This window comes from Cryptomeria japonica, chromosome 10 (assembly GCF_030272615.1).
Source record: "Cryptomeria japonica chromosome 10, Sugi_1.0, whole genome shotgun sequence".
Lineage (NCBI taxonomy): Eukaryota > Viridiplantae > Streptophyta > Pinopsida > Cupressales > Cupressaceae > Cryptomeria > Cryptomeria japonica.
The window spans coordinates 465,177,159-465,201,396 of NC_081414.1; the positions used below are offsets into that span (position 1 = coordinate 465,177,159).

At 37.9% G+C, this 24,238-nt stretch overlaps 1 protein-coding gene and 1 long non-coding RNA gene across 11 annotated transcripts in view; both read right to left on the bottom strand.

Moving 5' to 3' along the window:
• LOC131858732 (uncharacterized) overlaps positions 1–13,436 on the bottom strand; it is a 177,484-nt gene extending 164,048 nt beyond the window's left edge. For 4 of the 10 annotated variants that reach the window (XM_059212121.1, XM_059212122.1, XM_059212123.1 and 1 more), the window contains exon 1: positions 13,043–13,436. In XM_059212121.1, coding sequence (XP_059068104.1) covers positions 13,043–13,284 — 242 coding nt within the window. In that variant the 5' untranslated portion in view covers positions 13,285–13,436. The remainder of the gene's footprint in view (positions 1–13,042) is intronic. The other 6 variants (XM_059212119.1, XM_059212116.1, XM_059212118.1 and 3 more) reach the window with 3 other exon arrangements.
• Positions 13,437–17,884: 4,448 nt separating this feature from the next.
• On the bottom strand, positions 17,885–20,881 carry LOC131859651 (uncharacterized). Its single transcript, XR_009359268.1, has 3 exons — positions 20,678–20,881; positions 20,473–20,521; positions 17,885–18,155 (listed from the first exon to the last, which is right to left on the bottom strand). It is a non-coding gene; the product is annotated as an uncharacterized LOC131859651 (long non-coding RNA).
• Between the last annotated feature and the right edge of the window lie 3,357 nt (positions 20,882–24,238).

Consider the following 24,238-nt stretch of genomic DNA (forward strand, 5'->3'; position numbering starts at 1 on the left):
TTAATGGTGAAGTGTGGACGGGTATTTGATGCATTTCAGGTTCATACCATTGGGGACCTGTTGATTGTAGGTCACCGTGCATGGTTAGTCTGAACCCAAAACTGTGCTTAGTTCAACTGTAGGTATTTGTTTTAGGTTGCGCCAGAATTGGGTGCCTAGATGAATCCCCATAGTCTGAAAATCCATTTATCCTTTGGATCTTGCACCGTTCTTGTCGAGTTGTGAGGGTGTCTCTGGTGAAACAATAACTGGTTTATCGAAATCTATCTACCTGTTGCATCAACTGTTATCATCACTGTCATTAGGTCTCCTAAACCCTTCTCTTTTGTTTTTTTATTTTCCGAGCTTGAGAATCACAACATCGTTAGATGTAGACCAACTTGTTGCAAATGTAAGGCCCCTTATGCTCCCAGCAAAACACATCAAACAACTGAGTTATCCTGCAGTCATGAACTGACAATTGGAACCTTGAGGTCGTCCCCGTTGATCAATTAAAAATAGCAGTAGGGATCCCTTATTTCAAAAGAGGATAGAATACTCAGCAAAACATTATATTCTGCGTTGACCGGATAGAGTTGTAGCAATACGATTTTAGCCATGTCAATAGGTAATATCCCCTGTTCAAATGTACTTCTTTTAACCAGTTCATAAATTCCTCAAGATCATAATTTCTCCTTAGTCTGAGCTTCAAAGAATATATGTTGTTCAAATGATTTTGCACTTGTTCCATGGTCTCAACACCAATAGAGAAGTCATAATATCTTACACACCAAGGAAGAAAAGTACCTTTTCTTTGTTTCTCCATACATGCCTTTTCTCTCCACATGAATTGCCACATACACTCTAGAAAAGCCAATCTGGGGAAACATATACTGGCAATCGATGTGGTGCCTGAGGGCACCCATAGATCCTAATAGTGGTATAATCAAAGAAAAAGAACTAGTCACCATGATTATATTCATCGGCTTCATCAATCCTTTCTGCTTTAGGCCTCATCAATTGCATAAATCTTTTTGGCAGCCTATCTAAAGCATAACCACACCATGTGACCACTTTGACAACAAAACATTCATGAAAAGTTAAATAGTCACCTGTTTCACATTAACTGTCCCATAAATAGCACCATCTCTGTACAGGCAATGCCTTTCCCTCATTATCAAAGAATTTCAGCTTCATCTTATCATTCCACTCATACTTATGTTGATACAAGATTAGGTGACACAAGAGAGAGTAATACTTGAAAACAATTATTCTACCATCCTCTCACCATAATAAGTCCTTGATGAATCTCCTCCTCAATGTAGGAAGCAAAATCATACTCAAGGTTGACATACTTATGCTGAATTCTCATTTCCATCATCATCATTCCAACTGGCATGGTAATTTCAAGATCCTTTCCTAGAACTTGGCATAGGGCATAGTATATTTTAACAAAATAGTTTTCGAACTTTGTGAGCAAGACAGGCTCCTTCTCTGAATCAAATATGATTGACATTATCTTGTCCCAGTCCTTCTTTCTGAAGAGAGGCACTTCATCTGCTCCGAGAGTCCTTCGCCTCTCATAATCCCCTTGAAACTTTTCCAAGTTTATCTCGGTTAAAGCCTGCCTGCTCAAACCAAAGCATTAAACAATTGCCATCCAATTTACATCAAATGGGCTTATTTCTTCTCTGGTATAAATAAGACAAGATATACCATCCAAATATAGGAAGGTCAACATTCCCACATTGTGCACAATTGTCTTTAAACTCTCTCCTATCCCTCCAATATGTGTTTGATTTAAGAAGAATATTGAATATATCTTAGTAATATGATCTTCTATCTTCCTTTTCTTCAGTAGCCTCTACTAAACTGGCCATGGGTTTTTCCTCTGTGTGAGTTGGTTCTTTCTTCTTGCAAGGGACCTTGGGCTTTTTAGGTATTGGTTCTTGTGACCTAGAAGCAGGGTCTTTTCTCCAACAAAAAACCCTAGGCTTTTTTGGCTTAGCTTCAACCTAAATTGCACTAGGTTCTTGTGGGATTTCAATCTCTTTGGGCACAACTTATTTCTTTTTCTTAGGCATTTTGGATGTCATGTCCCCTCTTTAGTTTGTCTAGTAAAGACATGTGAGTTAGCCTATTATGGGGGTCTCGTAGGCTGGCAGTGGTGGATAGAGACTCACACAAGGTATTCAATATCCTGAGTTGGTGTTTCAAGCAATTTGTGGGCCATTGGGAGTAGTTCCTTGATTTTAGGGAGATTCCCTACTTTTTAGGAAGTTGTGGCAGTTTCCATATTTGAGGTTCCACGGGACCATACCATGGTTTCAGTTTCAGGAAGATTGGGTGTGTTCCTAGTTTCTAGGAGCATCCCTAGATTTTAGGGATGGGACTAATAGTTGGCCCATCTTATTCGGCATCAGTCACAGACAGATGACAAAGTCAGATTCATGTTTGGTTGGTTATTTTGGGCTATTATTGGATCTATGGAAATATTTTAATATATTTAAATATTTCCTAAGTTAGCGATTAAATGAAATAAAATAAGGCTTTGTATATAGCCATTTCGGAGTAATAAGGCGTTTTTGGCTTCATCTGGTTTGATATGCCTATGTGTTATAGCTCGTTGGAAAGGTCTTGAACTTTGCTACATGATTCTCACCTCCCAGAGTCTTTTTGGATGCTTGAAGCTATTTATTCGCAATAAAGTGATATTTTTCTATAGTTTGACGCCATAATTGGGAAAGTGTCACTTTAATTATAAGGCGCTTTATTATTCTTTAGGGTTCGACTTGCAAAGGGAAAGGAGTTATAAGGAGATGAAAACCTAATTGATAGCATCTTTTTTCATTTTGAAACTTGCGAATTTGGGAATTGCTCTGGAAGAGTGATTTTGGTCTAGGACGTAAACCCCAGGTCTGAACTTGTTGGGACGTAGCCCTCAGTAGGAGTTGACAGTGGATTTATCCAGGATTGCACAGATATTGTCAGAGGTAGAAGACACATCTTCTTGGCCTGAAGATTCAGCGTGCATATTGGGGGTTTCAACAGGGCGGCTGGTCTATTTCAGCTGGCACGTGATTTGCAGCAGCTTCCACGCCTCCTTTGCAACCACGCCTTGTTTGTATGTTGGCTTGAAGGGTTGTATTCAGCTTATTTGGTCTTCCTTGTTCGTTGCCAGTAATATTCCTCCATCTGGCATCAATCCAGATTGAGAACAGCTCCAAATAAATGTATGGATTCTTGCTGAATACAAAACTAGGTTATTTGCCTGGTATGATTTGCAGTATTTTCAGATTGCTTAAGTGTTCTTACATATGACCATTGTTTACTGTTTAATTTCACAGTTGTTGCTATTTATCAATTACTTTACTTATAACATCAAAACCCAAAAAGAAACAATCCCTTTCTACAACTTCTGTCTATTCTATAAGATCACCGGAAAATTAAAAAAATATAGTATGTTTAATTAAGAATTTACAGCAGCAACAGCAAAAGGATCCATTTGGGATCTTTCAGTGGTATCAGAGCTATTTGCCTGCCACCCTGTGGGGTTAAGCTTTTTTTTTCTATGCATCCGGGAAGAAGTGACATATACAGATATTATACTCACAGAAGAGCTCAGTACGAGCGTGAGTGTGGAAGAGAACAGGAACCTATTATGGCAAATGAACAGGTGGGCGTCGGAGTAAATCAAGCTAAGGAAGACAGACAAGAGAGAGAGCTGATGAGGACCCTCATCACTACCCAGCCCAGGATTGTTCAGACCTTAGACAGAATACAGGTTACCCTAGAGCGGTTGGAAGTGGATAGACACAGAGGCAGACAGAGTAGATCAGTGTCTGTGGCTGGAAGCCAGCATAGTCATGGATCTCATACATCAGCTGGGAGCTCTCATCATTCCCCTAGGCGTGAGAGACATCATACACCAGTTAGGGATAGACCATTGCTTCCTCGATTTATACCAGGTGAGCAACCGGTACAAGTAGAGCCACCAGAGGTGGAATTTCAGGATTCAGTCAGGGCAGCTACAGCTGAGTGGAGAGCCCTACCCTCAGAGGTTAGGGATGCTTTTCCTTTTCCTCAATATTGTGCACAGCGTAGAGATACCGCCAGGTTCAGAGGAGACCGGGGCTATAGGCCTCAGCAGCAAAACTATGACCTCAGTAGAGCTATTGGGAAGATCACATTGGCTACATTTGATGGGACTAGTGGTACGAGTGCACGAGCATGGGTGCACAAGCTAGATATATATCTATCACTGAGACCCATGCCTGAGCGTGATGCTATTCAGTTTGTTGTCTTGCATTTAGATGGGGTTGCCTATAACTGGTGGCACCACGGGTTGGTCACCCAGGACCACGCCATGGTCCACTCCTATGCAGAGTTCACTAAGCGCCTCATTTCTAGGTTTGACCGTAAGGACACAGAGCTCTATTATAGGGAGTTGGCACATCTGAGACAGACTGGGCATGCAGAGGCATATGTTAATGAGTTCCAGCATATTGCAATTATGGTACTTGATATGCCTCAGAGGCACAGTGTGATGTTATTCATTGAGGGACTACAGGACAGGCTTAAGGGATGGGTACGTGCTTTCAAGCCGGCCACTCTTAAGGACGCCATAGATGTGACATTGAGACTGGACACCACTCCTACTTATCAGACAAATAAGAAGCCGTTTAGGGACTCACGGCCTCCACAAAAGGCCAATACCTCACAGTTTAGAGATGGACAGACAGCTAGACCTCCCAGAATGGACCAAGAGACACGGAATGATCTGAGAAGGAGGAAACTATGCTTCTCCTACAAAGAGCATTGGGAGACCGGGCACCGTTGTATGGGCAAGGGCAAGGTTCTTTTGATTGAGGTAACATCCGAGTTTGGGAATGAGGAGATACCAAACACTGACACTTAGGACAGTACGGAGGAGACTAGGCAAGAGCAGCCGCAGTTGGAGATAGACATCCTTGAGCCTTTGGCGGCAACCAAAGTGAATATGGCCACCCTTTCCAATTATCCTAGATTTCATGCCTTTCGGTTGAAAGATACAGTGCAGGGCCAGCGAGTCATGAGCTTAGTAGATACAGGGGCCACGCACAACTTTATTGATCAGAAGTTGGTTGACAGGCGTGGGTTACAGTCTGAGGTGTTTGATGGTTTTGGAGTGAAGGTTGCGGATGGTGCAGTTTTGGGCTGTACTAAGTGGATTCCACAGCTTAGCATTCAGATGGGGGATTATACCTTGACAGATGACTTCTATGTGCTACCCTTGGAGGACTATGATGTGATTTTGGGCATGCACTGGTTACAGGGTATTGGGAGATATATTATTGATCACCATCGCATGCAGTTAGAGTTCCTATCTGGAGGGAAGAAGGTCATTTTGAGGGCAGCTTCAGATGGTGGGCCTAAAGAGGTGTCTTCGCACAGGATGGAGTCTATCATCAGACATGATGATGTGATTTGGGCTACACATTGTTTTGTGAAGTCCAAGACACCTACACCTCAGGATGGCAGGGCATTTCATGTTGATATTCAGACGATTATGGACCGGCATGGCAGAGTTTTTGGTGACATACCTCCTTGTGTACCTCCGGATAGAGGGTTTGAGCATGGGATAGAGATAGAGGACAGAGCTAAGCTAGTAATTACCACTCCATATCGTCATCCTAGAGCATATAAGGATGAGATTGAGAAGACTATTCATGAGTTGTTGGACATGGGCTTCATTGGCCCTAGCTCTAGTCCCTTTGCTTCTTCTGTGATGCTTGTGAAGAAGGAGGATGGGACACTGCGGATGTGTATAGATTACAGGGCATTGAACAAGAAGACAATCAAGAACAAATATCCTATTCCACGCATTGATGAGTTGTTGGATGAGCTTCATGGAGCAATCTACTTCTCCAAGATTGATCTTCGTTCAGGCTATCATCAGATTCGTGTACGAGCTGAGGACGTACACAAGACTGCCTTCCGCTGTCATTATGGGCATTATGAGTTCTTGGTGATGCCTTTTGGCCTTACCAATGCACCGGCTACTTTTCAGTCATGCATGAACCATATCTTCAACAAGCAGTTGAGGAAATCGGTTCTAGTATTTTTTGATGATATACTGATTTACAGCCGTACATGGGAGGATCATATCAGGCACCTTGAGGAGGTACTTAGCATTATGGAGAGTCTGTCTCTATTTGCTAAGTTGTCCAAATGTGAATTTGGACTTACAAAGATCTTATATTTGGGGCATGTGATCAGTGCTGACGGAGTGAAAGTGGATGAGGAGAAGATTCAGGCAATCCGAGATTGGCCCTCCCCTAGGAATATCACCGAGTTACATGGATTCCTTGGCTTATGTGCTTATTACAGGAGGTTCGTGAGAGGTTTTTCACAGTTAGCAGCACCTTTGACCGATCTCATGAAGAAGGGGGCTTTCAGATGGACAGAACAGGCACAAGCGGTCTTTGACAGTCTCAAGGAGGTTATGAGCACTTGCCCAGTCTTGGCACTCCCTGACTTCTCGCAGCCATTTGTACTTGAGTGTGATGCTTCAGGCGTGGGCATAGGGGTGGTTTTGATGCAAAACAGACATCCCATTGTTTACGAGAGTAGGAAGCTGCGAGATAATGAGAGGTTGTATTCTACATATGATAAGGAAATGTTGGCCATTATGCATGCATTAGCCAAATTCAGACAGTATCTTGTTGGCAAGAAATTCGTGGTAAGAACTGACCACAACAGTCTGAAATATTTCCTTGATCAGACAGAGCTCAATGGTCGTCAGCAAAAATGGGTAAGCAAGATTCAGGCTTATGATTTTGACATCGAATTCATTAAAGGAAAGAATAATACTGTTGTTGATGCACTTTCTAGAAGACCATCACTTGCTGCCCTATGCTCATTAAGTGAGATTTCAGCAGATTGGAAGTCTCAACTTTTAGTTGAGTATTCCAAAGATCAGCATGCTTGTGAGGTCATAGATGGATTGGTACTGGATGACAAGTACAGTGTGGTTGATGATGTCATCTACTACAAAAGCAGGGTATATCTTGTTCCTGGTTCTCAGTTGAAGGAACCGATTTTGCATGCTTACCATGATACTCCTACAGCAGGACACCCAGGGTATGGTAAGACTTACAGGGCAGTTCGGGAGAGATTCTCCTGGAAGGATCTCAAAGATGATGTCCTACGTCATGTCCGCGAGTGTATGACTTGTCAGCAGAATAAGTCGGAGCATACTTTCCCTGCTGGGTTGTTGCAGCCCTTACCTATACCGGAACAGAAGTGGACAAGGATCTCTATGGATTTCATTACAGGTCTTCCTCGGGTTCAGGGGAAAGATTGTATCTATGTCGTGGTGGACAGGTTACCTAAGTATGCCCACTTCTTTTCGATTGCAGTTGATTTCACAGCAGCTCAGGTAGTCACGCTATTTTTCAGAGAGGTGTTTAGGCTCCATGGTCTCTCCAAGACCATAGTGAGCGACAGGGATAGCAGGTTCATGAGTTCTTTCTGGCAAGAACTTTTCAGGCTCGCAAGCACGGAGTTGACACCCAGCACTAACTACCACCCCCAGACAGATGGGCAGACCGAGATAGTTAATAAGTGGGTTGAGGGGTATTTGCACAACTATGTGTCAAGACAACAGAAGGCATGGGTGTGTTGGTTGTACTTGGGCGAGTATTGTTATAATACTACACACCATATGTCTATTGGTATGACTCCTTTCAGAGCCCTCTATGGCTACGATGCACTATCTTTTGTGGATTTGGTTGTAGGTGATAGCAGGGCTCCTTTGGTGCAGGATTGGTTACAGGAGAACCAGGATATTATGAGATCTCTCAGGGAGAATTTGCAGCATGCACAGAATCAGCAAAAAATCTACGCTGATCGACAAAGGACTGAGAGGGCATTTGAGGTGGATGACATGGTTTTCCTACATCTGCAGCCTTACCGGCAAAGCACCCTTAAAAGGGGTGGGGCTGAGAAGCTCAAGCCTCGGTTTTACGAGCCATACAGGGTACTCAGGCGTGTTCGAGAGGTTGCCTATGAGATTGAGTTACTACCTGACAGTCGGATTCATAATGTGTTCCACGTGTCCTATCTGAAAAAGGCACTGGGGCAACATATTGTAGCATCCCCTGATCTACCTCCCTTGGATGAGGAAGGTAAGTTGACTTTGGTTCCTGAGGAGATCATGGAGGTGAGGGAACGCCGGCTGAAAAGAAGGGTAATTCGGGAGTACTTGGTCCGCTGGAGGAGTCTCCCTATAGAGGACGCCACTTGGGAGGGAGAGGCTATTTTGCAACATCCAGCATTGCAGTTGCTTGTGGGCAAGCATCTCCGAGAGGGGAGGACTGTCATGTCCCATCTTTAGTTTGTCTAGTAAAGACCTGTGAGTTAGCCTATTATGGGGGTCTCGTAGGCTGGCAATGGTGGATAGAGACTCACACAGGGTATTCAATATCCGGAGTTGGTGTTTCAGGCAGTTTGTGGGCCGTTGGGAGCAGTTCCTTGATTTTAGGGAGATTCCCTACTTTTTAGGAGGTTGTGGTAGTTTCCATATTTGAGGTTCCACGGGACCATACCATGGTTTCAGTTTCAGGAAGATTGGGTGTGTTTCCTAGTTTCTAGGAGCATCCCTAGATTTTAGGGATGGGACTACCAGTTGGCCCATCTTGTTCGGCATCAGTAACAGACAAGTGACAAAGTCAGATTCATGTTTGGTTGGTTATTTTGGGCTATTATTGGATATTTCCTAAGTTAGCGATTAAATAAATTAAAATAAGGCTATGTATATAGCCATTTCGGAGTAATAAGGGGTTTTTGGCTTCATCTAGTTTGATATGCCTATGTGTTATAGCTCGTTGGAAAGGTCTTGAACTTTGCTACATGATTCTCACCTCTCGGAGTCTTTTTGGATGCTTGAAGCTATTTATTCGCAATAAAGTGATATTTTTCTATAATTTGACGCCATAATTGGGAAAGTGTCACTTTAATTATAAAGCGCAAGCTTTATTATTCTTTAGGGTTCAACTTGCAAAGGGAAAGGATTTATAAGGAGATGAAAACCTAATTGATAGCATCTTTTTTCATTTTGAAACTTGCGAATTTGGGAATTGCTCTGGAAGAGTGATTTTGGTCTGGGACGTAAACCCCACGTCTGAACTTGCTGGGACGTAGCCCTCAGCAGGAGTTGACAGTGGATTTATCCAGGATTGCACAAAGATTGTCAGAGGTAGAAGACACATCTTCTTGGCCTAAAGATTCAGCATGCATATTGGGGGTTTCAACAGGGCGGCTGGTCTATTTCAGCTGGCACGTGATTTGCAACAGCTTCCACGCCTCCTTTGCAACCACGCCTTGTTTGTATGTTGGCTTGAAGGGTTGTATTCAGCTTATTTGGTCTTCCTTGTTCGTTGCCAGTAATATTCCTCCATCTGGCATCAATCCAGATTGAGAACAGCTCCAAATAAATGTATGGATTCTTGCTCAATACAAAACTAGGTTATTTGCCTAGTATGATTTGCAGTATTTTCAGATTGCTTAAGTGTTCTTACATATGAACATTGTTTACTGTTTAATTTCACAATTGTTGCTATTTATCAATTGCTTATAACATCAAAACCCAAAAAGAAACAATCTCTTTCTGCAACTTCTGTCTATTCTATAAGATCACCGGAAAATTACAAAAATATAGTATGTTTAATTAAGAATTTACAGCAGCAACAGCAAAAGGATCCATTTTACAGCAGCAACAGCAAAAGGATCCATTTGGGATCTTTCATTGGAAGTTTGAATGAACTAGAGTTTCACTCTGATCCTATTCTACTCTAGAATTACAGAGCACGAAGTGAGGAAAGCAACAATAGTTTTACCACAATTACAAAACAAGAAGGATTAATGCACTTACTAATTTGATTGCTTTTCTGAAATCCTTAGCAGCTTGGTCACATAAAATCTGCAACACTCCTCTTCTCTTTGAAATTCTTGAAGGCAAATAAGAAACAATGCCTTAATCTTTGAATTTATTTTGGTCGAATTGCACTTCAATTAAGGTCTTGTCATCAATTTTTTAACTCATGCCAACAATCCGAATTTAGTAGCCATGTGCACCTTTGAATTTGAGTCATAGATGATGCAGCATGTACATTGTGGACGGCTCAGATTAGTCACATTTGTTTGACTTTGGCCAAGTATACAATCACCTTCCCATGTGCCAATCCGACCTCATCCATATATGGGCCAATTAGGTTGCACCTAGACCATTGTGGTAGCACCACATCACCAACATTCGGGCCCATGTACTGGCACAAAGACCACCCCGCATCCCCACGGCTCATCTCCATGCCAACTCATTCCTCCCGCAAAGGTGCGGGGTAAATCTAACACTTTTATTCATCTGCTTTATGTTACCCCACATACCCAGAGGTCTCAAACTACCTTCGCCTTTATCCCCGTGGGGGCATAGGGTAAAACTTCAACCTTGTCACTCTTTGTTTTGTATAACCCTGCATTCCCGCAGGTGTCACCTTGCATTCGCTTTCATCCATGCGGGGGTGTGGGGTGAAGGATAACATATGCACACTGCTACCCTGCGTGCCCACATTTACTTCTAACTCATAGCCATTAGACCCACGAGGGCACGAGGAAGAAACTATTTAATCAAACCTATGCAACACATGGAAAATAAAATGACTTAACGAAGGGGGATGGGGTCATGACGCTAGGACTTATTAACTATTATATCAATCTAAACATTAGACAATATAAACAAGACTTGCTGGTAAATGAATTAAGACCTAACTCAAAGAGGCCAATTACCAAACGTTTCCATGGGCTCAAGTTACGACCAAAAGCCAATGGTGACTTATCAAACCAGTCAACCAAGAAATACAACAAAAGGTATAGGAAGCCAATAAGGACCTAGGGGTTTTACACATGATCAAATTTTTACAACCCTAGCAACATTTAGAAGCAAATTTTGACACTCCTAACATAGAGAAGATAAAGGGTTTAATTTTGATACACTATATTCAAAAAAATTGTTGGAAGTTTGATGTATCTCACTACAACTAAGCCAGATATTATGTATGGAGTTAGTTTGATATCTAGATTCATGGACTCGCCTAAGAATTCACATTGGCAAGCTAGAAAAAGAATATTAAGGTACATTGCAAGGACTATGGATTATAGGATATTGAATTCCACAACAAATGATTTTAAGTTGATTGGATATACAAATAGTGACTTTGCAAGGAATATAGATGATCGAAAAAGCACGTCTGGATATACATTCCACCTTGGAACAAGAATCGTGGAATGGCCATCAAAGAAACAACCTATAGTGACAATTTCATCCATGGAAGCAAAATATGTAGCAGGAACATCAACAACGTGTGAAGCAGTGTGAATGCAAAGAATTTTGATAGATTAATGCATGATCAAAAGGAGCCAACAACAATCTATTGTGACAATAAGTTTGCTATTGCATTATCAAAGAATCATGTCTTTCATAAAAGGAGCAAGCACATTGATACTATATATCACTTTATTCAAGAATAAGTAAATGAGGGGGGAAATCACTCTCGAGCATTGTAGATCTGAAGATCAATTGGCATACATATTCAAAGGCCTTAGCAAAAGAGCAATTTGAATATTTAAGAGACAAATTGGGTATTGTATATATTGATGTAATTAGTGGTAGAAATTAAGGGGAAGGTAGGAATTATCTGGTAATTTCTACCACCTAAGAGAATTAAATGCACCATCTAAAACGGTCGGTAAAATAGATGAGTCCAAAAAAATCTTAGTCGATGAAAGAAAATTCAAAAAAACTGCTCCATCCTTCTTAAGACCTCTATAAAAGGGGGGCAAATGTAAACCATTTTATATAATAAAATTCACTAGAGAAACCACCCATATGCCAAAGATTCAAATCTACTATTACATAGCAAGATTCACAAGGCAAGTGTCAACATGAGAGGATCTTATTATGTTGATTGCAAAACACTAGCTTGGAGGATGCTTATAAATAGCCACGTATAGGTCATTTGCATGATGAGTTTTTTTGGAGACTATACAAAAGACAACTTTTTTGCAAGGCACCATTGGAGACCATGAGTTAGTCTATAGGTCTATAGTAGGATACGAGTTGGGATAAACTACCAATCAGAAACAACATTATAAGCCTAAGAGCAAGGGGCAAAGAAACATTATAAGGCATTGTAATTAGTAACCATGAATACCGATATGTACTCATGCCAAATGAATATGATATAATGGCAATGTTCTAATATTGTCTCTTGTACTTTTAAGATATGTATGTTCTTTATTGACCACTAATCTCTACTTAGATAGCCATATGAAGACCTAGATCTCGGCGATAAGGTGGGACCACTAGCTACAACAATTACCGATGCTAGGTTAACTAGATGAGAACCAAAACTACTATAAATCAAGCACATATAGTCATTAATTTTATTCACTAGAGAAACCACTTAGCTTGTTAGTATGTTACAACATTGGCAAAGCTTTCAACAAGTATTATACCTTGTGACCAATTTATTTTAGAGCTTCCTAACCCCTTCAATTTGTTTGTGCATTTTATCAATTATGATCTTTTGCATGGGTCCTTAGAAATAACTATGGAATAAGTAGCTCACATGGGCACAGCGCCAAGAATACGTTACGCACACATTCTTGGGTCCTGCTAGGTCAAATCTCATGTCTCCAAACTTGTTAGTTTCTCATGGCCTTCTAGGAATCAACCTTGCGACTTGCTTACTGCACTTGGATGACCTATCAAACCATCTACACGTCTGAGAGCTTTGTCTTAAAGAGAATTCAGGTTTTTCCATTCACACATGCTCATACTACGTGACGTTGTAACTTTCCCAATTTAATATAACCATGATCATTGATGATGATTATGGTTGTAACTAAGATGATCGTCGTAGTCTTTTATCTATGAAATCTATTTGAAGTTTTAACTAAAAATCTTTACAAATTCAAGTCTGAAGACGATATTGAAGTTGAAAACTGAAAAAGTAGAAAGAAGTACCTATTTGCTCGAAGGCAGGCTACGACACCACATTTCTGTATTGTTCTTATTGTTGAACTTTGTTCTCCATGGCAACTGCACGTGATGGAGATGGAACTAATACTAGCAGTCCTATACTTGTTCCTCATACAAGTCCTAGTCCTAGTCCTGGTCCTGGTCCTGGTCCTCCTCCCCCTTCCTGCAGCTGCCCAAGAATGAAGCTGCACTTGGCATGCCCAACGACCTGCAGCTAGACCTCCCATGTCTCCTTATCCACGTACAAGTATACAAACCGTTACCCGCCAATATGCATTTATAAATAAAATTCCAAACCATCTGGGCTTAACAGGTGGGAAGATCCATCCCACGGCCTTAATCTCCGCTCTACTTTTAGCAAGGAGTGGACGCCACGTATCACTTCAGTATTTACTCGTTTTATATTTTAAGTAGATGTTTTTAATTATAAATTGATTGATACATATTATTGCATTCTCTCTTCTTCTTCTTTTTTCTCTCTCTCCATGTTTTTATTGGTGATTATGGATCATAGATTTTGATTCGAAATGTTGGCCATAAAAATATCTCTATACTTAAATACAGAAAAATAAATAATTAGATTATAATGTATTGTGGAAATTTCATGTTTCTAATCAAATCTAACTAGTTAATGCATTCATCATTAAGAATATAAACTAATAAGAAAATAATTAAAACAAGGGACGTAGATCTCATAAGTTCCCCATTAGTGTGCTTAGTATGAAGTGGAAAAAAGTAAAGATGAAGAGAGATAGGGAGAGAGATAGAGAGGAAGAGGAAAAGGGATAAAAAAAAAAAAAGATAAGATAGATAAGTATATAAAGAGAGGAAGAGATAAATATAGAGGGAGAAAGAGAGATATATGTGGTATTATAATATAAGTTGTAGTCACATAAATCTGTCCACTTAATTAAATGAATATTTAGTATTTATTTGATTATTTAACCATCAATCAATAATTAATTAAATTAATATTTAATTAATTCATCTTAACCCTCTTCTCTTATTAATTAAATAAATTATTCAATTTATTTGATTTAATTCACTTAACCAAATTCAGACCATTAATTAAATAAATAAATCATATTTGTTTAATTAAATTTTTTCTCACATTTAAATCCCCCAAAATCTCATCTCTCACATTTAAATAAATTAACATTTATTTAAATCACCTTTGTCCTCCACCCACTTGCATTTTCCTACAAATGCAAGTTGCACAACTATTTTAAATAAATTAAAATCCTATTTATCCTCACCCACTTGAAACCTTTAATGGTTTCCCTTAAAGTCTTCAAACTTAATGGCTTTCTTCTAGAATCTTCTCAAGCCTTTAATGGTGTCCCTTAAAGTCTTCAAACTTAATGGCTTCCTTCTAGAGTCTTCTCAAGTCTTTAATGGTTTTCTTAAAGTCCTCAAACTTAATGGCTTCATTCTAGAGTCTTCTCAAGCCTTTAATGGTTTTCCTCAAAGTCTTCAAGCATTTAATGCTTTATCTTCCTTTTTCTCATGTAAATAAATTAAGGTTTATTTAAATAAAATCCAAAATTCATATTCACATTTAAATAAATTAATATTTATTTAAATATCTATCCAAATGCAAATTACACCATTTAATTGAAATAAATGATTTTATTTCAATTGAATATCCCAAAATTCCTCCCACTTGCATTCTCCTACAAAATCCACTTGCATGCCTAAATCCCTTCTAGATTCTTCTAACTTCTTCTAATCAGCCTAATCCTATCCTAATCATTGTCACATTCCTAAATAAAAGGAAGTCGCTTCTCAAAAACCTCCAAAGTCTTCAATAATCATTAAAGGTTTTATATCTTCAAATGGTTAACCTCTAAAGTCTTCCAAACCATTAAAGGCTCTTACATAACCATTTATGGTTAACTCACCTTTTTACCTTTGGTTAGAGACTTTCCTCTAACTTAACCATCCTTTTGACTCATAGGTCTCTTCAAAGCATTTATTTTTTTGACTAAGGTAACCATTTAACCCTTGCACATTCATTTATCCTTTGGATAAAAAGAATATCCATTAACCTAACCCTAACCCAACCCCCTAAGGTAACCATCATGTCCCCTCAAGCATTCAATGCTTCTTATATCTCCTCTCAAGCCTCCTCATGGTGACACTTGTCAACATGGGATTGGGTTGAAAATCTCACATGGATTGAATATTTTTCAATCCTAACCCTTGTTAAGATTGCTCAATCTTAATCCTTCATTTCCCAATTTCTTCTATAAATAGAACCCTTCTCCTCAAACAAAGGAGGAAGCATTAGAGTATTGTTGTTATACTGGTATTAGCATAGAGCTTTTTCATAGCATCACTATCTACACTTGCATAGCATTTGTTTATCACATCCAACCATCGTGAATCTCCATATGGCATCCATGGCTAGTGCTAAAAGCTGAAAGCTACACTAATTTGAAACTTGGAGAGGAGAGGGACAAAGGAGAAGGAGCTAAGAGTATGTTAAAAGGTATTTGGAGATGTCTTGTGGTATTTACTTCCATAGTTAAATCCTTTATCATGTTTTTAGTGTCTCTTTTGATATGCTGCTTAAATTAGTTTTTGGTTGATTAACACTAACGTTTGTCTTTGTTTCTTTGTTTTTGTGTGTTATACGACCACAGGCTTTTGTCTAACCTTGCCCCATTTCGCAGAGCATCATAAGGATACATAGATTGGGAGAGCTAGCATGAGAGAGATAGGTAGAGAGGGAGATGGGAGATAAGAGAAAATTTGTGTTATCAAATTTTAATTTAAAGTATTGAAATTTCTTCAATATTTGAAATTACCATATTTTAATTAAAATATTCTTGTGGGTGAAAAGATTTATTTTTAATTGTTGAAAATGAGTGTTACTAGATTATAACTAAATATTGGTGTTAATGGATATTAGTTTAAGATTAGCAATTACTATAAATTTATTACAATTAATTTTGAATGTTTAAAATTTTAATTCAACTAATAAAAAAATTAATTGCAAAAATTATATAATTTGCTGATTAAGTTATGATGTCATATATATCTTAGAAGCTTTGTCAATAGATAAAAAAGTTAGAAAGTGAAAAACCCTAAAACCTTATTAACAATTTTCTTGGTTCATATGTTTAGAGAGTGGGGGAGACCTAGAATGAGAGAGAGTAGAAGAGAGAGGAGAGAAGTTAGTGTTATCAAATTTTAATTTTAGGTATTGAATTGAATTGAAATTCCTTTTTAATATTTAAAAATAAATATTGCCAAATTTTAATTAGAATATTTTTGTGGTTCAAAAGATATGTTTTTAATTGTTGAAAATGAGTGTTACCAGAATATAAATAAACAAGTGCTACATTGTAGCATAGTTCCTATCATACTTCGCAGGTCAATTTTGTTGGGAGAGAGAAAATTGAATGTTGTTCCATGATTAAGAATTTCATTTTGAAAAATCAACATTTTGATTTTGAGGCATCTTTGGGCTTTTGAGGTTTTGAGGCATTTTTGCACTTTTGAGTTCCAATGCATTTGTTGAAAAAGCCTATATCCATGAGTGATATAAAGGGAAGAATAGTTGTTCATGTCGCGGCCTCTAAGGAAAATATGGTTTATGTCTTTGAAGAGTTAATACTTATAATACATTTTAATTTCGTTTGTTCATATTAAGTATGAAACATCAGTTAAATATTTGTCATTGGTAGCTTAAATTTTCAATTTGAAAAACATGGAAGAATATTATTGAATTAGATAACTCTTCACTATAAAAATAGATTGATTTCTTCCATATATTTCATTTACTTAAGATAAGCATTTTTTCTCTATTCTAGTTAGGACTAAGACCCTACATGTTAAAATGATAGGATGACCATTATGGGAAGGTTATCTTATCTTAGGAAAATAATGTTTATTGAAAAAATTCTTTGTACTCTAATAATGTAATGGTTACCCTTGATATGGTTATTGAAACTATTATTAGAATTAATAGAGGTGTCACAAATAACTTGGAATTATTTTTTGGCAAACATGAGATAACATTAAGCATTAGTTTGTTATTTTGGAATCAAAATAAGATAACATTAAGCATTAGTTTGTTGTTTCTGAATTCAATTGTGTAATATTTATTTTCAAGTCATTCTTTTTACATTTAACATGTAATTTTTCAGTAGCCAAAGGAAATTTGCAATGTGAGACCTTTTACCCCATTCTTATTGGATCACTAAATCTATTTAGGGAATGAATTTAACAAGGTAGTTCTTCTAACTATATTATTTTGATCACCTCATAAATTCTTAATGAACCAAGGTACAAATTCTTATTTCTGAATTCAATTGTGTAATATTTATTTTCAAATCATTCTTTTTACATTTAACGTGTAATTTTTAGAAGTCAAAGAAATTCGCAATGTGAGACCTTTTACACCATTCTTATTGGATCACTAAATCTATTTAGGGAATGAATTTAACAAGGCAGTTCTTCTAACTATATTATTTTGATCACCTCATAAATTCTTAATGAACCAAGGTACAAATTCTTAATATTCCCAATCAAAGATTAGATTTGTTGGTTGCTTCGCTTAACATAGTAGCACAATTCTTATCACTGCTCTATGTTAACTCTTGAATCTTCTCAACTGTTCAACACACTTCCTAAGTTTCTTTTATCAAAAGAAGCTAGTTGTTTATTCAGTAAAATAACATAGCTATGAACAACAAAATTTGCTAGTCATGTTGTCCTGCTAGATTCAGCTATAGTATGCTTTTTGCAGTCCATACAAAAAGGGGAATATAAAATGGAAGACTATTTGCAAACTAACGCTTGAAAGGTGAAGAAAGATCAAGTCCATCAAAGACGCAAGTACATATTCACGTATTAAGAAATCCTCATAGTACAGAATGACCTCAAAGATCCTCATAGTACAGAGTGGTCTCAAAGATAGGAAGAAGTCTGGAAAATATGATTCTGAAATTGAAGCTGCAGGCACATGCCAGTTTTATTGCCAACACTCTACTCTGTGTTCTGAGATTGCATCCCATTTTGAAGATAAAACGCTAGTCTACTATTTACCACAACTTCGTCTCCTTCCTCCTCTTTAATTTTCTGTCATATACTACAAATCACCAAATACAAAGATTTGTCAATTTTGGTTGCAAACAAAATCATGTCACTAGTTTCTTCAATGAAATAAATTCATGGTAATACATTTTATTTTATTCATCAATACTGTGCAAAATTGCAGAATGCTACATTATGCTACGAATGGTAATTCGAATTGTTTGAATGTGCAAAACCAAAATCTATTAAATATTTAAATATGCATAAAAAATGCAGCAACCTATATTCTGTTATTACTAAAATTACAGACAAATTTATTGCAATGGCAATTTCATTTCAAGACTGTACCGTTCATTTTTACTTTACCCTAAACCCTATGCCATATACGGTCAATAGAAATTTCTAAACCCCACGACATTTGTCTTCATTTTAAACCCTAAGCACTAAGGTTTATGCTACAACCCTTTGTCATTGTGGATGAAGTTTCTATTAGTCCGCTGAGCCCTACTCGTTAGCTACAAACCAAATCCTAAACTCATTTTCTTTCATTTCCACCGTAGTTAGAAAATCCTAAACATCCGTGAATCAAATGCCGTGCAATTTTCAAGAGTAAATTTAAAGAATAAATTTATGTTGTCTTTCAAGGTATTTTAATTTTAAACACTAAAACCTGCATCAATTTCCGTTGAATTTAAAATCTGAATAATAACATCCTAGATGCAAAATGACAATTGGTATTGTCTGATATAATGTTAAATATTGAAATTGTATAAAATTAGCAAACTCATTGCAAATCCTACAACCCTTGCAGAAAATTTTCAATTTAAATTCTGTCATTTATGGTTTATAGCAAACCCTAAACCAAAATCACTGCTTAAGCATTAAACCCTAATAATCTGATTACATTCTATTAGTTTGTATGTTAAATCCAAAACTTGATTTCTTAGCTTTCATTCTAAATTTCAAAATCCCAAATCACAGTCAGAAATTCAATAACAAAAGCACAAAATTACTTCTTAAAAAAAAATATTAGAGCCCAAAGCTTGGCAAGGTATTACATGAACATGGAAACTTCAGAACAGATGAACAAATCAACAGGTTCAAACGGCTCACTCATAAAGCAACAAAATGGTGTGGGCTTTGTTCTATCCTTTCTACCTGCACTCGCAATTCATTTCAAATTCAATAGCAAAAAAATGGCGAAGCATTGAAAGGACACGAGGGTTTTAGAAATTCATCTTTATTGACACTTTACATTGTTGGTGTAACATTTTTATGAAAGTTTCTAAAAACCTTTCAAAAAATGCTTTATGTGCATATCCTGCAATCGCTACAATCCATGAGACTACGTCTCTTTGAGGCATTCTGTCAAATATTTCATGTGCGTTGTCTATGCTTCCACATTTACATACTCATCTACCAGGGCAATTGTAACTACATCTAAAAACAATTTGTATCCTTTATGCTTTGATGGATATCCATACCATGTTCCCAAGCTCCCATTTTGGCATAGGCATGGAGGATGGTGGCAAAGGTTGTGGAATTTGGCTTGATACCTGTTTATTATATTTTCTTGAAAGTTTCTGAAGCATTCTCAACAAATCCATTTTGTGCATATCCTAAAATCATTGCAGTCCACGAGGACACATCTTTTTTAGGCATTTTGTCAAACAGTTCATGTACCCTATCTATTCCTCTACATTTTGCATACATATTTAAGCCAACAGTTCCAACTATAATATCCGAACATATTTCAGGATTGCAGGTAAGGGTTCTCAATCTCCAAGGCCAGATGGCTCTGCCAGTCCAAGCCATTACCCAACTCAGCCAAAGTTGTGGAAATTCTTTTAGGTTGTTAAACTAGTTCAAATTTTTATCTTTTTTGTAACGAAGAGGTTATAGGCTGCCTTGCATAACAATACTTTTCATGGAGGCTTTCACACAAAAGGAATGTTTTCTATCTTAAATTCGTCAAAACCAACTGCGCAACTTATTCACTATTGCCTCGAGCAGTGCATTTTGTTCTATGGTTGATTTTTGCAGTGGTTATTTGGAGTTAGTATGTCCATTATTGCTGAAATTGTGCTGCATACGACAACATAACATAGGCATTTCAATCAGTAGCAATTTGGTTCACAAAAACCCCCTGCTAAACCTATAAAAAGTAAGCCCTTCCCATAATCCCAGTCGATCAGGCATTCATATTACAAAACTGTAATTTTATGCTTTGAAATAACAGAGTAACAAAAAACAAACAAATATACTTCATTACTATTTAAAAATCTGCAACCTACAAATGAACTTACTAAAGAGTAAAAATGATATATTCAGGCATCATTCTGAAAGAACCCAAGAATTTCAAATGATATTACCCTTTTCCTCTCATGATGATAAAAAGTTTGTGAATGTCTCTTCACAGCCCTGTAGATATACCCTCTTTTAGACTTGTATTCCAATCCGATAGAAAGTGCCTTTGTATCTTGTTAAACATAAATATTAGATACAAGGTAAAAAAAAATTCATTTTTGCCCCATTTCTTGACATGTATGCAAGAATGTGGAAATATAGATAATGCACCTGGACAGTTTGCATGATTGGGCTGGGAGTGCTTTTAACTTCTGGAGGAGAAATAGGAAAGCAAATAAATTATGTCTTGCGAAACGAGAATGTTAGCCGGCCAGTGGAGCAATGCTTGGAGAGAAGTGTGTTCTCTCACATCGAATATTACAAGCCTTTCCTGACATTCTGCAACCTAAACAGAGCCAATAACACAATGCCAAAAAAAATTGAATTAATATTTTTGTTAAAGAATATGCAGTTTCATTGATGCAAGTAGGAAGGAAAAACAAATCTTGAAAAAAGCTCAAATCTGATTGGTTGTAATCACCAGTTAATGTTCAAATAAGTTTGTTTAAATGCAGTAATAACACACTTAGAAATCATATTTTTATTTTTTAGGATTTCTGCATTTAGATGTTCTACAACTCTAATTTAATTTTAAAAATAAATTTACACTAATATATAATAATATTTCTACTTCCAACACATGTAAAAACAAATAATTATAAACTGGCAATTGCAACTTGGTGTGTGCAATAAGTATGCCGAAAAGGTTTAAAAGGTCAATTAGGATTTATTTTGTTTTATTAGTCTAAATTTTTTTTTTGGTATACAAAAAGATAGGGATAGAACACCCGTGAATCAAAATTTTCAACTGAAAATTGGTAGAAGCAAAACCGCTTGAGTCGTGCTATTATCACCCTGATGCCTTCGGATGGAATGTGAGATGTTACGTTCTTTTCAACAGAGCATTTACCTTCTCGGAAGGGATACTAGGTCCCGACAAGAAGAAAAGTTGCCTCTAAACTAGAAGAGGAGTTCGAGCCTTCATGCCCAGGATCAGAGAAAGTGGAAGGGGAAACCTAAGGGGAAACATAATATGTTGGGGAGGGGTTGCAACTTCCATGCAGTCACAAAGATGACTGGCTGCCACTCCCCACCCAAACAAATCCTTCTTTCAATCCTCTGCGGGCTCCTTCTTCGAACCCCCTGCCATCCAATGGCAGAGTAGAAGCAGAGGATGTGCCATGCGTGGCCTTTCTTTATAAGAAAAGGCTTTCACACCCCCTCTGGAAATCCATCTCACTTTCACAACCCCTCTAACAATAAACAAACTCACACAGGAGAAAAACACCCATCCAGTATCACAGAGCACACAACAACTCCATGCACGACCTTGCTCAAACATCATCTTCCTTGTTGAGGAAAGAACCACTCTCAGAAAATGAAAAGGTTTCTTTTATCTTCTACCAATTAAGTCACCACCCCATTGTATTTATAGTAAAAAACACTTCATCTGGTGATGCTCATTCACGTGAAAAATCATCATTTTGGTGCTTTCAACTCACCCTGCCAGCTATGGATTCTAGAAATCATGTCGATCAAATCCACTGCATCCTGCTAAGGTTCATCTTATGTGAACGATTGTGTTCTGATTTTATTCTTCTTTGATGTACAAATTCTACTTCAAAATCCTTGACAACACCTTTGATTTCTCAGAGAAATCCATGATCTCCCATCTCTAACTCAAAAGCTATCAAATCCTTTCATGTCTCTTAAAATGTCATCCTTGCTTGTCTATTCAACCCCGACTCAGTAAAAACCTTCAAAATAGTCCCTCAGGAATGAGTCGACATCCAAGTGTCCCGACTTGTCTCTATCTTGTTCCATGTTGACAAGCTTGCATTATGTTTGTTCTAACTTTCCCATGCGAGTGACAAATAATACCTTTGATTATCTTTTTAAAATCAATTTGAAATTATGTCGTAGATCCTACCCAACCTAGCGAATCAAATGATCACTAATGGTCAATCTGGCATTAACCTTCCATTGTGGCTTGTGGACCCATCAAATATGTGGTGTAGCAATGCCATGTTAACTCCTGACCTAACACTGTCAACAACCCCACTATCGATCTTCTTGGTCAGCCCGGGACACGTGGCATCATCTCGTGATGCTGCAGTCCATAAACTTCTTGCATCTTCCTTCTCAAGGTTATGAGAGTCGTTGGATCTGTTCACACTTTACCTTGCGACCACAATGCCATCCAATCTTTTCAAATTAAAAGTCGAGCCTCTTTTCGCCCAGATTATAACATCATTGTCTATTGAAACATGTGCAAATTGATGGAACCATTAGTAGTCCGATCTTTACCTCTTGAGAACCGGTAATATGAGAATTTTGAATAGTCAAACCACCGGCTCACCCTTCTCCATCGAGGACACGTGGCATCATCTCATGATGCCGCGATCCTTATCTTCCTTGCATTTTCATCCGCAGGGCTATGCGAACCGTAGGATCTATTCGCGATTTAACATACGATCACTGACAAAATACATAAGACTTTAGACTTTAAAATTTAGGAAAATTTAGGCGCTAGCAGAAAATACTAAAAGGGAACTGCCTAGGGTAATTTTGTGTGCAACTTAGGAAAAACCATAAAGAGACCGCTTGAACACAACTTAATGCTTAGGAAAAACAAATTGCCCCGCCAACGGTAACCGACCCTTGGCTTTAAGTGGAAAAAAGGTAACACTGAAATATAACAAGCTTAGGGTCTTTTATAAGACTTTATCAAAATGCATAGAACCCTAAAACCCTAAATCTCTAAAGGCAAGAACAGAGAACAAAGTAATTCTGAATAATCAGAAAATCATCAAGGCATAAAAATCTTTTGGATCGTCATTTTTGGGACTATCAACTTGCTTCTCTTTCGCAATGACAGGGAGTTCTTTGATTAATGTATTATAATTCTTCCATGTGACTTCTATCTCTTTAGCTTCACTCCCTTTCCTTTGTGAAGCAGCCAGGAGAACCTCCTTTAGTTGTTGCCCTTTAAGAATCCAAGTAACTTTAATGGGCAAAAAGAATGAAAGAATGGAATCTAAATTAATGTCAATTTTTGCTAGGGAGGAATAACTGGCATAAACCTCCTCTAATCTATCCTTGACTCTGTCAGATACCTTCACAATTGTCAAAATTGTATCTCTCCCGATTTCAAAATATGTCTCGGAGGCTTCTTCCTTAGCCACCTGAAGCTCTCTAGTAGCCCTTTCCAATTCCTCATGCCTTATTCCCCCTGGGGTCCTTGCCTCTTCTTTATTCGTTTTCTCCTTTAGTTTACAATTCTCAACGAATAATAAATTATAATCGTGATACCGCTTGGCCAAAGTATCCCTCAAAGGAATATGTTTTGCTTCTAAGTCCTGGACTACCAAGTGAACAAATTATGTTGCATGGGTAGTTAGAGAAACAACCTCTTCTGTTGTGGTGTCACTGGATGCCATTAGGATTGCTTCTCCCCATTGCTGCTCTAGACCAAAAGGAACAATTGGCCTATTTACACTTGATCCCTAGCCCAAACTACAAAGGCTTTTATATTTACATTAACTCTGGACCCATAGTTTTCATATTCTTCCACATACTTTGGGTCATCCTGCCTAACAACTTGGTCTAACAAAAATATTTTCACGTGATCCCATCCAGGAACTAGAATCATGCCACTATTGGCCACCATTTCTATGGCTTCCTCGAGGGTGCATTGAATGTTATTGGGGTCAATATTTACTTCTTCCCCCA